Here is an 18,955-nt window from a genome sequence, read left to right as displayed (position 1 = left end):
AATGACTTCAACAGCCACAAAGGACCTCCACTCAATAACTCTAGCCTGAGCATTCCTTAACCTCCACTGAGCTGTATGATCATTTCTATCTCCACTTCTTTACCTGTTCCTCTTGAAGCTGGAAAAATGAGTTTTTGCACCCATACTCTTTGCTACTGCTTTGGCAAAGGTTATGGATCACTTCCCACCTAAATCCAATAGACTGTTTGTAGTTCTCATCTCTTTGGCTACTCTGCAACATCTATGAACTGCAACAGTCTGCTTGAAACTCAACGTGGCTGCTGAGATCTTGCTCTCTCTTGACTTCCTCTTGCCTCTCACTGTCCTCCTTTGCTGCTTCTTTAGCCTCAACCTATTTCTGCTCCTACTTGTCAATATTGGGATCAGTAGAGAAACCAGCCTGTGTCCTCTTCCCCCTTTTTTCCTTTTTATGCATCTTCTTGGACCACCTTATCCACTCTCATGGCTACTAGTCAATACTGCAAATTAACCCCTAGCCTTGAGCACTAAAGCTAAAGTCTGTAGCTTAGACAATCCCATCTCATAATTTAAATAATCAACTATCTTTCCAGCCCTGCTTCTCTCCATGGATTCACTGCCTTGGTATATGGTACCCTGTCCACTCAGAAACTGGGTGTGATGGGAGATGGTTCATCTTGACCCCATTCTAATCAGTAGCACAAATGCTTGTCTCATCTGCTCAATTCCTTCTGTGGCTGACTTGGTTCAGGTCCTTATAATTTCTCAGCTTGATTGTACTACAATATCTTATCTCTTTTCCCTCCTGTTTCCAATTTACTCTGTGCACTGCTAACAGTAATGTTTCTGAAACAGATATTTGCCCATGTTACTTTTCTGTTAAAGAGTCATAAAGGCTCCCCACTGACAAGAGAATAAAGTTCTAAATTTGGAAGGCTAGCTTTTAAGCTTCTCATGAGCTGGTCCCTCTTCAGCTCTATTTCTCATGGAATACCATCCTATTCACACAAATCCTACAATCTAATGCCTGCAATGTCACACACCTGCTGTGTGTCCCACACCTCCATGCCTTTGCTTTGAGAAGTTTCCTTGTCTCATTTGCACTGTAATCCAACACCCTGCACAGTACTGGCACCAGCTTAAGTTCAATGAGCTTCTGTTCAATGAGTTCATAGGAGCCACGGCTCCCACAGCTAAGGATAGTCCTTTGTGCCTCCTGGAGCTTCTGTAGGACAATCTTATATTTTCTTACATCTTAAATTTTCCATCTCATGTAGAGCAGCACAGTACTTCAGCTTCTAGAGTAAATACATGATGGATGAAAGGATAAGGTTTTATTTTCAAAGTCTTAGCAAGACTCTGTGTGTGTATATGTGTGCACACATGTGTTTAAATATGTGTGTGGATGTGTATGACTGTGCACGTGTGCGCATGCATGCACACACAATGAGCACTTGTAAGAGAGAAAGACCTCTGTTCCCTGTCAGGGTGACAGGGCTTATGACCTTGCATCCCAAGGTCCTCCTGCAGAATATATCACATCATAAAAATAATGTTAAAATAGTGAATAGATTATGCAATTCCTATATTCATTCATTTTATGGGTCATGTTACTGTGGAGTTACATTATGGGCTATAAAGTTATGTAATTCAGCTAAATTATGGATTATATTGGTTTTTTTTGAAATCCTGGAAAACAACCTGTGGTGGGTACTGTGACGTGAGAGAATAAAGGACTTCTCAGCCTCTGGGAGCACTTTAGAGTTAAGTCCTCACTGTCAACCCCATTTTTCTCAGCTAAACAAAGAAGCAAATAAACAAAAACCAAGAAAAAAAATGAGCACCTCTCAGAAAGCCATGCTCCTTACAGGGGAAGACCCATCCAGAGATGGATCGTCAGGAGGGGAGCAAGGCCCTGTGGCCTTCTTCAACTCAGGAAACCCTAAAAGGCTGGTCCAGCTCCAGAGCCCCTTGTCAGGTCACCTGAGGCCTCCTTCATCTTTCAAGGCTGCAACACAGTTCATCTTCTCCTTCCTCCAAGTCGGAGTCTGCCCCTCACTCCACAGGGGTGGGTTCCAGGGATGCACCTCAGTGAACATCCAGCTTACTTTTATATGAGAAAATTAAACCCGGGCTCAAAGTCATTAACAGACACTGTAATTTTTGAACATAAAGTTTAACAAAAAATGAAAACTGTGTTCTGACTCAGTCTTAATGTTCACCATCTTTTATCCCTGAGCCAAAAGATGGTGATGGTTCTTGTGCCTAGAACAGTCAGCTTTTTTTTTTTTTTTTTTTTTTTTTTTTGCATAGAAGAAAATGACTCTGGGCAACTGGCCTCCAGGATTGGTCAGGGGGGGTTCTACCTGAACCCCATAGCGCCCTCCTCAGCGGTTCTTGAAAGGAACTTCAAAGGTGTCCCTCCTATCTGAAGAACTCAACTGATTGAACAGGCAATATGGACAGAACTGAATGTAAATACATTCTTCCACTCAAAACTTCAGGGCAAGGTGGGAAAAATGGGTATCTAATTCCTCCTACAACCAGGTGGGGAGAGGAGGATGATGATTTGCATTCCACCTCCTTTTCCTTGGATTCCAGAAAAATATTCATGCATGCTGATGCAAATAAATAAACAATGCAATACAAGCAACTCTTTCCCGTTCAGGCTCATTCCACCACCTCTGTCTCCCTCTACCTTCTCCTCTCTGTCATCAGTGGGCCTCCCTTCAAGTCGTTTCCTTGCTTTCATGGAGCACCTGAACACCAACCAGTTTCATGGTCTTCCTCTGTATGTCTGACCCAGCTGTTGGACTGGGCAACTTTAATGCCCAAAAGGAACAGGTATCCATTTTATCCAACTACTTTCTGCCTCTTTGATACCCCTAGTTCTTTGAATCCTCTACAAGTTTGGAATCTGTTTCCCTTTATGATCATACCCTTTTTTCCTCAAAGAATATGGAATTGATGGCTGTCTAGACTACTTTTTTTGCAGATACCTTAACTGTGCAGGCCCTCTTATTGAGCTTTCATTATACTAAAAGACAGCTCTACCTATTTATCTCCCCACTAGATGAAAAATGCTGGAGGTCTCACAGATGGTGACTTCCAAAATAGACTTATAGGTAGCTATACAGATGAATGGAGAGACTGTTAAGTACATTAGCAGACAGATGAAAGATAGATAGTTAGATAGATAGATAGATAGATAGATAGATAGATAGATAGATAGATAACCAGGAGGCACATGGGTGTTAATGGGTGAACCATGAACCAAATGCTAGGAGTTGAGCCTGTTGTAGATAAACTACTTAATTTTAAAAGACACATTGACCTTTATACCTCTGAAGATCTTATTGGGATCACAAAAACTGTGGGATAAAATGAACATTTGGAAGTGGTGCGAGCCTTGATTTTGGACCTGAAAGCAGATGCCTGTGTGCTTGCTCCCTCTATGTGCCTGCTCACTCCCTCTTCCTCTCTCCTTTGGTTTTCAGGTGTCACTTATTCATTTCATCTACTCTTCAGACGATTTAAATAGGAGGGATGCAAAGCTGTGTGTGTGTAATTACTTGGTCAGGACTGTGCCCTGCAGAAATACAAGTGGCTACAGCCCTGTGGAGAAGGCAATCATCCATTCACTGTTTCTTTAATTGCATTTATGGGGAATGCAAAGGCCAGAGTGTGGTCAGGGGAGATAGATCCTGGGAGAATCTAAAAGCAGAGGTTGGTGTCTAGGCCTGAGGCCTACCCACAGTGAGATGGAAAGGACCTTAGAAACAATCTAATTTTTATTCTGTTTCTCTGGTTGTTTTATGGGTGAGTTCTGCCTCCTGAGTTCTCCCTGAGCTTTTCTCTTGGAATTAGTGGAGGATTGGGAGTGTCAAGATTTGCGAACAGTGGTTTGGGTCTCAACAGCAATCCTTTGACTCAAGGTTTGAAGCTGCATCCCTTGGGTGCTCCCTTATTCTCCTACCTGGGCCTGCGACTGCATCTTCAGACTTAGGGAACTGGGAAGAGGGGACCAAGCAGAGCTGTCCTTCATACCATGAAGAGCTGCTGCAGCCTCCCTCTCTAATCTCTCTTCATGTTCCTCTCCTCTTTTCCAGAACTTCAATCTATTAAGCCATTTCCTAAATTACTTACTTGGTCTCCAGCCTCCTCATATCTAATATAAATGCCACCCTAGAGCACAACCCTGACCATACCCACTTCTGCTTTGGTTGCTCCCTCACCGCTCAGTGAAGACAATTTCCTGGTGTAGCATTTAAGGATTTCTGTAACATGCCACCCTTGTTCAATAAAAAAAGTAAAAAATTAAAATAATATGCAAACATATAAAATTAAAAGGGGAAGTTCCCCTTCATTCCTCTATTTCCTCTCCTGGAAGCAACCACCCCAGCAATTTCCCACTCATTTTTCTGGACTTATTTCTTTTGACTTCCTGTGCACCTCCAAGGCCACAGTTAAACAGATAACCCCATCAGCCTTACATAGCTTTTCCTTGTTTTCCTGACTCTAAGACTTCACTCTCATTATTCTGCTTTATAACTTTTTAAAAATTATAAATAGACAAATTATAATGGTATATATTCATGAGGTACATAGTGATGCTATGATTTATGAATACAAAATAGAATAATTAAGTTAATTAACATATCCATCACCTCCAATACTTGGCATTTTTTTGTGGTGAGAACATTTGAAATTTACTCTGGGCCGTTTTGAAATGTATCTTATTATTTATTGTATTTATCATACTGTGCAATATATTTCAAAGTAAGAGAAAACTTATTCCCTTTGCTTAATTGAGGCTTTATACCCTCAACCATCAATTCTCCATCCTTCCATCCCCAGACTTTGGTAGCCACCATTCTATTTTCCGCTTCTTTGATTTTGATTGCTTCAGATTCCACAGATGAGAATCACACAATGTTTATCTTTCTGTGCCTAGCTTATTTCATTTAGCATAATGTTCTTCAATTGCATCCATGTTGTCTCCAATGGCAAAATTTATTTTTCAAAGGTTGAATAGTATTTTATAGTATATTGAAGGAGTTAAGGGTGATCTACTTCAAAATATGCTGAATTGGTATTTTGATTATTTCAGGCTAAAATCACTGGAGAAACAATAGTTGCAGAAAGGGCTCTTTGATCGACATTTTCCTACAGGTACCAGTCCATAAAAATTCCTCTGGCCAGGTGCTATTGTGCACCAGGTGCCTGTAATCCTAGTGGCTCAGGAGGTCAAGACAGAAGGATCTTGAGTTCAAAGCCAGCCTCAACAATAGTGAGGTGCTAAGCAAGAGTGAGATCCTGTCTCTAAATAAAATACAAAATAAGGCTGAGGATATGGCTCAGTGGCCAAGTGACCCTGAGTTAAGTCCCTGGTAGCAAAATAAAAAGATCCCTCTGGGAGAGGTTCCTTCTCTGTACCACAGCTACAAAGTGGACTGTATAACTGGAGACTGGAATTGTTGCTGCAGTAGATTTGAATAAATGACTTGTGGGGAGCCACACTGAGTTACCATGCCTTCCAGTCCTGATGCACCACGGGGATCTGAAAGATCACTGTAGTCTGGCACTGTAGTGCCATGACTTGTGACTCGGTATTCCCCGCACCCCCACCCCTTGGTTAGCAAGGCCAGTCTTCTGAGCAGGCATACCCCTGGGGTGGAGCTAACTCACCTATTCTTTTGTAATCCTACCCCTTTGCTTTGTTTGGAATAGAATGTTCCATGGAAACGCCCTTTGTGTGTCCCCTTCTTGCTCTGCCCTTGGGTGTGGCCTTCCTACAGTCAGTCAACCTGCTGACAGCAGACATCATGAAGCTAGACTCAACCTCCTGAAACCTGACCCCTTGCTTCATTTGAATGGTTTCTTTCCAATAAAAGGGTTCAGCACATTGTCTCTCTTTTCATGGACCCCTAAAGTCAGAGGAGCCATCACAGGACCCAAGAAAAAGGGATCTCTGTCTCTTGTGTGATTATTTCGTGCAGCCAGTTCACTGGAGTGACCCTGAGTGTTTTAGTCATGAGAAACACAACATAAACTCACTAAAGTAACACTTATCTTCCACTAGCTTTGTGTTCCCCATGTGTTTCCTAGAGATTCCCCTAGAATTCACCACTCTAAGCCCAGATCACTTTGTTCTGCCATTTCTTCATAAATTTATTGTTCTTTGTATAAAAAGCATACAATCTTTCTGTTTTGACCATTTCTTCAGATATTTACTCCCTTGTGAGGGTCCCCAGGTACATGTACAAAGTAATGAAACTTGTATGTATTTCTCTTGCTAATTTATCTTGTGCTAATTTGTTTCCTAGATTTCAGCTGAAGATCCAACCCAAGAACTAAGATTGGTAGAGGCAATTATTAGTTTTCTTACATGTATAATAGTATTTCCTTATCCATCCACCTATTTAGGGACACGTAAATTGCTTCTATATATTGGCTACTGTGAACAGTGCTATAAAGAACGTGGGAGTACAGATATCTCTTTAACAAACTAATTTCAAATCTTTTGGTAAATATTCAGAAGTAGGACTCCTGGGTCCTATGGTAATCCTATTTTTAGTTTTTTGAGGAGCCTCCAGTTTTCCATTGTACAATTAGGTTCCCACCAACAGGGTATAGGATTCCTTTCTCTCCATTTCCTTGTAAACATTCTTTATCTTCATCTTCTTGGTAATACACAATCTGACAAGTGTGAGGTGATATATTATTGTGGTTTCTAATTTGCATTGCCCTAATGATCAGTGATGTTGAGCTTCTTTCCTTTATGTATTGATGGATTGAAAGAATAAATATTGTTAAAATATCTATACTACCCAAAATGATCTACAGATTCAATGCAATCCTTTGCAAAATTCCAAGATCATTTTTCATAGAAATAGAAAAACAATCCTAAAATTCATATGGAGCCACAAAAACTCTAAAAGGCAAACATGAACCCCAAGAACAAAACTGGAGGCATCATATTATCTGATTCAAACCCTATCACAGAGCCATAGTAATTAGAACAGCATGGTAAAAACAGACTCATCCACAAATGAAACACAATAAGAGCCCAGAAATGAACCTACCCACTTACAGTCAATAGATTTTTGACAGAGATGTCAAGGACACCTGATGGGAAAGGACAGTGTCTTTAGTTAATAGTATTGGGAAAACTGCTATTCAGAAGAAAGAAATTGGATCTGGTCTCACCACCAAATACACAAATCAATTAAAAATGAATTAAATATAAGACCTGAGACTATAAAACTATTAGAAGAAAAGGTAGAGGGAAAACAGGACATTAGTTTGGGCAATTTTTTTTTCAGATTTGACTCCAAAATTACAGGTAAAAACCCCAAAATGGCCAGGTTTTGTGGCACATGCCTTTAATCTCCGTGGGTCAGGAGGCTGAGGCAGGAGGATCACGAGTTCAAAGCCAACCTCAGCAAAAGTGAGGCAGTAAGCAACTCAGTGAGACCCTGTCTCTAAATTAAATACAAAATAGGGCTGGGGATGTGGCTCATTGGTCAAGTGTCACTGAGTTCAATCCTTGGTACATCCCTCACACACACACACACGAAATAAAAAACAACAACAACAATAACAAACCCCAAAATAGAAAATTTAGACAAATGGGTTTATATCAAAATAAAAAACTTTTGCACAATGAAGGAAATAATAAAAGTAAAGGGACAATCTATGGATGGTGAGGAAACATTTTCAAACAATACTTCTGATAAAGGATTAATATCTAAAATTTATAAAGAATTTAAATCTACAAAAAGAAAACACATGGATAAAAAAATGGGCAAGAAATCTGAACAGACATTTTTTTGAAAGAAGACATACAAGTGCTCACATTATTGTTTAAGACTTAAGTATCTTCAGCTGCTCGGGCATAGGGAGTTGTAAACACTCTAAATGCTGTTTGCTCAGGATCACTAGGCAATGCTGAGCTGACGTGGATCTGGGACGAACAGTCTGGGCCTCTCAGAACACACACCGAGCCCAGATCGGCTGCATTCAAGCTCCAGTTCGCCTGCTTCTTGCAGACAAACTGCTGTGACTCAGCACTAAATGATCTCACTGAAACAACTGGTCGGACCTTCTGAACCTGTGGAGGTTAATACCAACCGAGCCTTCATAGGCAGTGGCCACAGGTTTGAAACGGGGCTTGGGAGAGCCAGTCAGGACCCACCCGTTGCATTGGTCACCGGGTAAAGGGAACGAACTGTCGCCATTTGCATGGGATACCACCATGGCAGAGAACTGACGTCACCAGACTGCAGCGGAGGAGATAACTTCATTGAAACCAGCGGCGACAGTGACTTCTTCCCTTCTCTTCTAATACCTTTCCTTCCAAGCATCAAATAAATTTATAGGAGTAAACAGTAACTCAGCAGTCAAACAGAACAAGAAGTAACATGAGCAGCATGAAAAAGCAAGGAAGAAAAGGAGTACAAACAATGCAGGACAGCCTAATTATTCAGGAGGACCTAGAGACATCAAAAAAATGGTCAAATAAAGAACTCAAGGAATACCTTAGACAGATGGAATGGAACCTTAAAGAGGATATGAGATAGCAAATTCAAACAGTGAAAGAACACATTAAAAATGAATTACATAAACAGATAAAAGAAGAAATTAAGCATCTTTATCAGGAGATAGAGATTATAAAAAAATCAAACAATAATTCTAGAAATGAAGGAAACAATAAACCAAATTAAAAACTCAAATGAGAGTATCACTAACAGAGTGGAGCAAGTAGAAGCCAGAACGTCAGATAATGAAGACAAAATATATCATCTTGAAAAGAGTCTAGCCAACTCAGAAAGGCTGGTAAAAAATCACGAGAAAAACATCCAAGAGATATGGGATAACATTAAAAAAAACAAACTTAAGAGTCATTGGGATAGAGGAAGGTATAGAGTTTCAAACCAAGGGAATGAGCAACCTGCTGAATGAAATAATTATAGAAAACTTTCCAGAAATAAAAAAGGAAACGGATATACAAATTGTAGATGCATACAGGACACCTAGCATACAAAATCACAGTAGACCAACGCCAAGACACATTGTTATGAAGATAACCAATATACAGAACAAAGAGGAAATATTAAAAGCTACAAGAGAAAGGAGGCAGATTATATTCAGGGGTAAACCAATAAGGTTAACAATGGATTTTCCATCACAGACACTGAAAGCGAGAAGATCCTGGAACAACATATTTCAAACACTGAAAGACAATGGATGCCAACCAAGAATTTTGTATCCAGCAAAATTAAGCTTCAGGTATGACGACAAAATAAAAATCTTTCATGATAAACAAAAGTTAAAAGAATTTGCAGCCAGAAAACCAGCATTGCAAAGCATCTTGAGCAAATCACTACACGAGGAAGAAATGAAAAAAATAACCAAAACCATCAGTGGGAAGTGTCTCAGTAAAGACAGGGCGGGGGGAAAGCTAATCATGGAGAAACAAACTAAATTAAAAAAAAAGATAAATAATCAATCATGGCTGGCAGTACAAACCATATATCAATAGTAACTCTAAACGTTAATGGCTTAAACTCTCCAATAAAGCGACATAGGCTGGTAATATGGATTAAAAAAACAAACCCAACAATATGCTGCCTCCAGGAGACACATCTGATTGGAAAAGACATACACAGGCTGAAGGTGAAAGGTTGGGAAAAAAAATACCACGCACACGGTCCTCGTAAGCAAGCAGTAGTGGCCATCCTCATATCAAATAAAATCGACTTCAAGACTAAGTTAATCAAAAGGGATAAGGAAGGACATTATATACTGTTAAAAGGAACCATTCACCAACAAGACATAACAATTATCAATATTTATGCACCAAATAATGGTGCCTCGACGTTCATAAAACAAATTCTCCTCAAGTTTAAGAATCAAATAGACCACAACATAATAATTATGGGTGACTTCAACACACCTCTCTCACCATTGGACAGATCCTCCAAACAAAAGTTGAATAAAGAAACTATAGAACTCAATATCACTATCAATAACCTAGACTTAACTGACATATATAGAATATATCAACCATTATCAAGTAGATATACTTTTTTCTCAGCAGCACATGGATCCTTCTCAAAAATAGACCATATATTATGCCATAGGGCAACCCTCAGTAAATATAAAGGGGTGGAGATAATACCATGCATTTTATCTGATCATAATGGAATGAAACTGGAAATCAATGATAAAAGAAGGAAGGAAAAATCCTACATCACATGGAAAATGAACAACATGTTACTGAATGATCAATGGGTTACAGAAGACATAAAGGAGGAAATCAAAAAATTCTTAGAGATAAATGAAAATACAGACACAACATATCGGAATCTATGGGACACAATGAAAGCAGTTTTAAGAGGGAAATTCATTGCCTGGAGTTCATTCCTCAAAAAAAGGAAAAACCAACAAATAAATGAGCTCACACTTCATCTCAAAGCCCTAGAAAAGGAAGAGCAAAACAACAGCAAATGTAGCAGAAGGCAAGAAATAATTAAAATCAGAGTGGAAATCAATGAAATTAAAACAAAAAAAAACCATTGAAAAAATTGATAAAACTAAAAGTTGGTTGATTCCGATATGTTGTGTCTGTATTTTGAACAACCAATAAAAAAAAAAAGAAAGTTTTGTTCTCAGACAACAAAGAGCTAAAAAAAAAAAGACTTAAGTATTATGGAATATTTCACATTTGAATGCCTGAATTCTACCAGTCCTTGGAGCCTGAACTTCCATGTCACCTGCTGGGCCACACTTTTCCCGAACTGCTGATTAAAGTTCTTCCCTTCTTGAAATAAAAGGGATAAAAACAGAAAAGGAAGAAGTCAATTATTGTTTTCAGATGACATGATCCTATACTTAGACGAGCCAAGATGCTGCACCTGAAGACTACTAGAACCAGCCAAACTCAGCAATGTAGCAGGTTAGAGAGTCAATGTACAAAAATTAACACCAGTAATGAATCTGCTGAGAAAGAAATCAGGGAAACTATCCTATTCACAATAGCCTAAAAAGAGATACCTGAGAGTAAATCTGAAGAAATAAATTGAAGAAGACCTTAGAGGATAGAAAGACCTCTTGTGTTCATCAATAGGCAGAATTAATAGTTAAAATGGCCACATTGCCAAAAGCAATATACAAATTCAATGTAGTCTCCATCAAAATACCAATGACATTCTTCACAGAGTTAGAAAAAACAGTCATAAAACTCATTTGGAAGAATAAAAGGCCCAGAATAGCTAAGGCAAGTCTAAGCCAAAAAAAGCAATGCTGCAGGCATCACAGTACCTGACTTCAAATTATCCTAAAGAGCCATAGTAACAAAAACCGCATGGTCCTAGCATAAAAACAGACACATAGACCAATGAGACAGAATAGAAAGCAGAGACAAACACAGATACAGTCACCTGATCCTTGACAAAGGTGCCAAAAACCCTGTTAGAGAAATGACAGCCTTTTAAACAAATGGTGCTAGGACAACTGGTTATCCATATGGAGAAGAGTAAGACCAGATCCTCTCTCTACACTGCACAAAAGTCAATTCCAAATGGATTAAGGTCCTAGGAATCAAACCAGAAACTATGCAACGCCTAGAAGAAAACGTAGCACCAACACTCCAACATATTGGCAAAGACAATGACTTTCTCAATAGGACTTCTAAAGCTCAGGAAATAATAAACCAAGAACTAATAAATGGGATGGCATCAAATTAAAAACTTCTGCACAGCAAGGAAATAAGAATATGAAGAGAACCCACAGAATGGGAGAAAACCTTTGCTAGCTCCTCCAGATTAATATGTCCAGAACATATATATCTAATATCCAGATTATATAAAGAACCCCAAAAAACTTAACACCAAAAAGTCACATAACCCAATTAATAAATGCATAAACAGATACTTCTCAAAAGAAGAACTACAAAGGGCCAACAAATACATGGAAAATGTTCATCATCATTAGCAATTAGGGAATTAGGGGATTAGGGAAATGAAAATAAAAACTACATTAAGATTTCATCTCACTCCAGTCAGAATGGCAGCCATCAAGAATATAAACATTAATAAATGCTGGAGAAGATGCAGAGAAGAAGGAACACTTTGATACTGCTGGTGGGACTGTAAGTTAGTACAACTCCTATGGAAATGGATGAGGAGATTCTGCAAGACTAGGAATGGAACCACCATATATATGATCCAGCTGTAGCACTCCTCAGTATTCACTCTAAAGGATTAAAGTCACCATACAATCGAGATCCCCAAGTTTGGAGTAGTACAATTCACAATAGTCAAACTATGGAACTAGTCTAGGTGTCCATCAATGTGTAAATGAATAAAGAAAATGTGGAGTTTTATTCAGCATAATGAAGAAATCTGTATGAAAATGGATGGAACTTGACAATTTTATGTTAACTGAATAAACCAAACTCAGAAAAGCAAGGATTTTGTTTTCTGTCACATGTGGAAGCTAAAGAAGAAAAAGAAGAGAAAGGTGGGGGGAACTCAAGGAAATCAAAGGGAGATCAGTAGAGAAGAGGAAAAGGACCTAGTGAGGGAAGAGGGAAGGTACAGGAGAAATCTGGGGAATGATATTGGTCAAATGATATAGTTGTATAGTGTGCACATCAGAATAAAGAACAGATCCCACTATTGTGTACAATCATAACGCATCAATAAAATACAAAAGAATTAAAATAAAATAAATTTCTTCCATTTTCCTTTGAATTCCCAAAATATTTCTTCTAGCTTCTGCTTAAAGCAACTTATTTTATTCTCTGCTGTTTGGGTACAAAGCCAGCCTCCACTATTTAACTGTGAGTTCCCTCTCAGTTCACCTTGGTACAGCCCACAGCATACCCTGGACCTTCCATGCACAGAGTGGGAATTCAAAGAATCTCACAGAACAAGAGAATAGGGTCTGGAGCCTCAAGGGTATGTTTTTGCAGTTAATGTACTTGATTTTTCTTTTCATGGTCTAGGGCTGGAACCCAGAGTCTCATGCATGCTAGGCAAGTGCTCTCCCACTGAGTTCCACCCCCATCTTTAAAATGACAGCAACATCAACCGTGGTGAGTGGGTTCTGTTAGCTTCTCAAGCAGCTAAAGGATGTGCTGAGTGGTGGGGCCTTTGGAATACCGACTGGTTCCTGGTGACTATTTGGAACACAATCAGAGATCTAAAACAGAAAATAAAACACACAAAAAAACCCAAACCAACCTAACCTTAAAACTTGACTTATTTTAAACAGAACAATATGATTCTTCTCAAACTGTGGAGCTGAACAATCCTCCTCTTTATTTCAATGAAACCAACACAGACATTGAACCTTCAAAACAACAGCCAAAGGCCCCAAAGCCCCTGACCTTGCTGCGCCTTGGCAGGCTGCAGGACAATGACTCAACCTACAGGGCTCTCTAGTGAACCCTAAATTCAGTTTCATTTTCTGATTAGAAAGGACTTATTTTCAGCATCAAGTGGAGGTGAATGGAAGAAGGGGAGGGCGGTGGAGGGGGAGATAGTTTCACAACAATTTGAGAGACGGTGAGATTTACATGCTCTCTGCATAAGAAACAGCCCCAGGGACCAATCATAGAAACCGACAACACCTACCTAAGACAAAAACTTTCAGAACACTAGGCTTATTAATTTTCTTGTATTTGCTTTAGTTCACGTGAGCTTCTCATATATAAAACATTGCAATAATAAAATAAATAAACAAATAAAATAAAATCAGCTCCTAGAATCTTAATAGGGTAAGAAGCGATTCCACAACTTGTTGCTCTGCAGCATCAATTCATCGGCAACAGTTTTCATTCCATTTGTAGTTTTGCCAAAAAAGTAGTCAATCTCCCATCAATCCCTTCCCCAAATGGTTAGATCATTATCAGTCCATTTGTGAGCCTACTCCTATTTAAAGTTATTGCTAGAACTGTACCCAATGAGGGTTACAACAACTCAAAAACCTTTCAAATATAAGGCTCTGCTCCAAAACTTTTACATCATTTGTACTTGGACTTTACAAACAATTTCCATTATTTTTTCAGCAACTTTTTATTTAAGTAAATTTTATTTATTCTCCAAATAAAACTATAGTCTGTCTCAATAGCAGTATCCAGGGAAGAAAAGATTTCCTGAAAACAATTGACTGTAATTATAAGGAAGGGAAAGGATTATGAGATGCTGTGGGGAGAAGAATTAGGAGAAAGGGATGGTGTGGATGAAAAGAAATCGAAATCAAAAAGGTCTGGCTCACAACAAGGGCTGGGCAGAGATGTCTGAGGCCATTTCTGCACAGGCACAATGGAGTATGTGTTTCGAAAAGGCCAGGAAACAAGAGTTCCTTCCATCATGAGCCATGGGGTACTGACCATGACCTTTAATTTCAGCAGAGCAGGGGCAAGAAGGTCCGCGATACCTTTCCTTACTCATCATCAGGAACACCCCTGTGACAAAAGACTAATCAACAAGAGAAAAGCAAAGCAGACTTATTTAATCAAATGTTATATAATATGGCAGCCTTCAGAATGGAACCAAAGACCTGGGGGAAAACTCTATTTTTATGCTTAGGTTTAATGACACCATTCAGAAAAGTGATTGGGAAAATGTGATGATCTAATGCAATAAAATGAATGGGGGAAATTCAGCAAAGCCTATCTGTTTGGCTTCTCCTTGGACTCTTCTGTGTGTCATTTCTTCCTCCCAGGACAGGGCAGGACCTTCTGGAATGAGGGTCTTATGATACACTATCCAAGAGGGTAGGTCAGAGAATTTCTTTATGGCCAAAAAAGGTGCAGGGTGGGGAGATAGTATTTCTAGATTTTGTGGCTGGCTTTAGGGGAGAGGGGTTCTAGTTTTTGTGGCCTGTATTAGGAGAGAAAAAAAAGAGTAGGAGAAAGACAATTAGGAGAAGTTTGGATAGAGAGTTTGCTTCTGAGGCCCTTCTGATGGCCTTCAGTTCAAAGTATGCAGCATGGCAGAGCATCACATTTTGGGGTCCTATTTTTTCTGGGTTCCCACAGCAGAGGTGCCCATGCCATGTTCTCAATGGCCAACAATGTTGACTGTCATAGAACCACGGGAGGCACTCACTATTCCTTACCGCTGTGACAAGTCTCATCAGCTACTGTGCAACCTGGGGGCCAATCCTCACCCTCACCCTCCACATCCTGTAAGCAACAAAGCTCTGTCCACTCGACTTCCTAAATGCTTCTGCTACCTCACCTCTCTCACCATCCCTATCCTTTGGCCTAAACTACTACAATGGTCCCTTATGGTCATGTGGTCTTAGTGTCGATCTGCTCAGCACATGTCAATCAATTTGCCCCCCCCCCCCCCCCCCCCCGGCTTTCGATCATCCCTCAGATGCCAACCGTAGCTGGCTTTTTGGATTCCTAAAATGTTCCAAAGCTGTTCATGCAACTGATTCCTTTTCCTTCCAAGATTCCTTCCACTCACACATTTACCCTCACTCCCCTTTTGGATCTTTCTAGTCTTTACTGCAGGTAAGGTCCCTGGCATGTGCTCCCTGCTAATACAGAAATGTAATTCTGTAATCAATTGTTGAGTGACTCTTCCTGTGTCAGTGACTCTTCCTGTGTCCTCACTCTGAGGTCAGAGCTTGTGTTTGTCTATGTATGTTCTCATCTGTAATATGTGGGTAAATAATTCAAGCAGAGGATTTAACATAGTACCTGGTATATAAGGCCTATGTAAGCTTTGGCTGTAATAATAATTAACATTGTGCCTAGGACAAAGTATGTGCTCGATAATATGTTGAATTAAAGAGGAATGAGTAAATGGATGGCTAAGAGTTCACCAATGCAGACGGCTCCCCCTTTTCCCCACCCAGCTGCTATCTATAATAAATAGAGCAAAGCTGAATAGAAAACAGTCACAGAAAGGAATCAGTGATTTTCATTTCTGCTGCCATCATGATAAATGGTATCTTTGTTTTCCTGGATTTGAATTCATTGTACTGTGTTGTTGAAGAACTATTCAATGCAGGGAGATTTGGAATTAAGAGCTACAGGAATATGATATCACAAAATATATCTCCACACTTCTCCAAGTTGTCTTTATTAATTAAAGCACATGCTTCTTAATGAACCCCACACTCTGGTGGTTCCCAGGCTAGATACTTGAGGAAGCCACACATATCAGGTAGTACATTCCAACAAATGTTTGCACAGAAAATGTTAACATGTTGCCAAAAAGGGAAAATTTCACCATTTTCCCCAGTACACACCACACTTCTGATTCCTCTATATCCTGGACAAGGCACCAGTCACATGAATACATCATGCCATGCTGGTCTAACAAGGGGAAACATACACAAACAGGCCTGGGCTTCTGGAAGGTTCTGTACTAGCAGTACCAAAAGCTAAAAAAGGGGAAGATGCTTCTGAGTTGGTCCAATCATTTTGCTAACTTATTGCTCTTTAAGGTTGTGATAAAACTTTAAATACTTTAATTTTTTTTACTTTAAAATTGTTTTGCTGTAGATAGCTCATTTGGATTTAGTAATAAACAAGACATCATCTTGTTATTAATGTGACATTTGATCTTCCTTGTTCCTTCTTAAGGGCAGAGGAAGGTTTTTCTTTCCTGTCTCTAAAGTTCACTTTTCTACTCTGGACCTTTCCAATTCTACCTTTGAATGCTATGAAAATTCATACTTTGTTTTTCTCAGTTCAGTCATTAATTTGGGAAACTAGTATTTAAGAGATTTGGGGAAATTAATTTGGGAAACTAGTATTTAAGAGATTAAGGGTAGGGGCAGGGGATTAGCAAGGATGGTGGAATTTGATAGACATCATTATCCAAAGTACATGTGTGAAGACACGAATTGGTGTCAACATATTTTATATACAACCAGAAATATGAAAAATTTTGCTATATATGTTTAATAAGAATTATAATGCATTCCACTGTCATTTATTTTTTAAAAAAAATCAATAAAAAAGAGATTTGTTAGAAAAATACATTGTTAGTGTCTTCGTCCTTGCACATTTACAACTACACTGAAACCCAGTAGAGGCTATGAAAAACACTAGACATTTAATCAACTGACCTGATTTTTTGTGGAGCAAACTGGATCTATTCCTGAGCATGCTGCAATCCTGGGACTGTGTCGGGGCTGAGAACAGTGATGTCCTCTGACCTTCTGGGTTTCCAGGTGGGAAGGGTGAGCTCTGGATGAGTCGGATTTCACCTCTGTCCACACTAGAGCAGTGGAGAGCATCCTGAGTTTTCTTCTTTTCCTTTTTTAACATGTTGACTAAAATATCTGAAATTTGACTTAAGGAATAAATGACTCATCCTAGATTATAATGATCAAAATACAAATGATCCAAATGCAGTTAATAGTCCCCAAACCACTTGCTCCTGAACATACGGTAAAGACTGACTAAAGGAAGATTTTAACTTTCCAAATTCCTACTACACAGTTGTGGACAATAAGGAGGCTATTAGTCTTCTACCATGACACTACGAGGTGAAAAATTAGCAAACTCAATGTTTTTCAAAATGTTCTTAGTTTAAACCAGATGTCTTAGATTTTTTTATGAAAGAGTTAATAAAAAGTAAAGTGAATACTTGACTTACACTAGGCAGCGAAGCTGTGCATATATCTGTGAGTATTTAGGTCTTTTATCTGGGAAGATTCCCCTCTTTGGCTGAGCTGTGATTCAGTACCACCTTGTTTTATACTTTGTGAAGGTGTGTCTGGGGTTTGTTCAAACGGATGATGTCACTGAAATGGAACCTTGTAACTCCCACTATGGACATTCATGTTGTTGGTGGTCACTTTGACAGCACTACTATCTTTTGTTGATCTCCAGTATAATCTACCCCCACCTACTCCCATGGGAAATAGTGTCTTTCTCACACCTGTCACAAGCTGAGCCTTCTGGGTCTACAAAGACAGATAAGAAAACATCCTCCAAACCCGACTGGGTAACTGTGATGCATCAAGAGCCTTTATTGGTTTTCAGCCTTTGATGAACGTAAGTTTTGAGATGATTAAATCTTAGCTGTTGTTTTTCCTTCTTCTGATTTTACTTACTGTTTACCTCAGCACAGCTTCCATTGTGGGATGCTCTAGAATGCCTGGGCACATTCTGGTTTTGCTCAGCACAGTGAGATTGACAGGGCAGGTCTTACGCTCCTGCTCCTGAAGGATAGGAAACAGCTTCATCAAGTAGTCATACAGCTAATAAAAGAAGAGCTAGGATTTCAATCCAAGTATGGATTCAAGATCAGTATTCTGTCCACTCTGACAGCATACACACCATCATTTTGAATATGAGACTCAGATGGCGGAAACTCTGAATTATTCAGTAAAGAATCTAGTGTAGCCCCATGTGAATAGTGGTACCCAGATTCACCACAGTGAAGAAGGGAGATGATGTATGTCTCTCTTTCTCTCTCATTCTCTTTTAAAAATAAATGTATATGAACAAGCCTGGCCTGTTCCCTCTTTGTCATATCTCATTTCATCCCTCCTATAGGCACAGACATTCATAAGTCATGAAGCGGATTAAGAAGTTGGTAGGAGTATTTAGGAGAGAAGATCCTGGACTAGGATCAGGGCCAGGAAAAGAAGCAGAGCTCAGACTGGGGCTGAGGCCAGGAGTGAGGTCCAGGCTGAGACCATCCCTGGAGATGGATGGGGTAAGAGAGAGGGAAAGGAATGCAAGGGTGACAACATTTGTGGACAGCACTCACAGACAAGGGCTCATGTGGGGGTGTAATTCACAGTTGAACCTACTGTTTCTGGCTGAATAATAAAGCAGCTAAAACTTACTTGAATCTGACATATGGGGTCTGCTAATGCTCAACTAAAATTAAAGACTGAAGTTAATCAGGCAGCAGACTTACTTTGTATTTGGTTTGTTTTTACCTCTTTATTTCTGGATTTTCTTTACATAGATTACTTTTATGCA

The 18,955-nt window shown here is 39.4% G+C and overlaps 1 protein-coding gene across 1 annotated transcript in view; it reads right to left on the bottom strand.

The window, feature by feature from the left end:
* Kif6 (kinesin family member 6) overlaps nucleotides 1-18,955 on the bottom strand; it is a 417,840-nt gene that overhangs the window by 156,658 nt on the left and 242,227 nt on the right. The window contains exon 13 of the mRNA XM_077801497.1: nucleotides 17,083-17,298. Within this exon, the coding sequence (XP_077657623.1) occupies nucleotides 17,083-17,298 (216 nt within the window). The remainder of the gene's footprint in view (nucleotides 1-17,082; nucleotides 17,299-18,955) is intronic.

The sequence above is a fragment of the Urocitellus parryii genome, chromosome 8, assembly GCF_045843805.1.
Source record: "Urocitellus parryii isolate mUroPar1 chromosome 8, mUroPar1.hap1, whole genome shotgun sequence".
In the NCBI taxonomy this organism is placed as follows: domain Eukaryota; kingdom Metazoa; phylum Chordata; class Mammalia; order Rodentia; family Sciuridae; genus Urocitellus; species Urocitellus parryii.
This window is presented reverse-complemented; position numbering and strand designations above follow the sequence as displayed.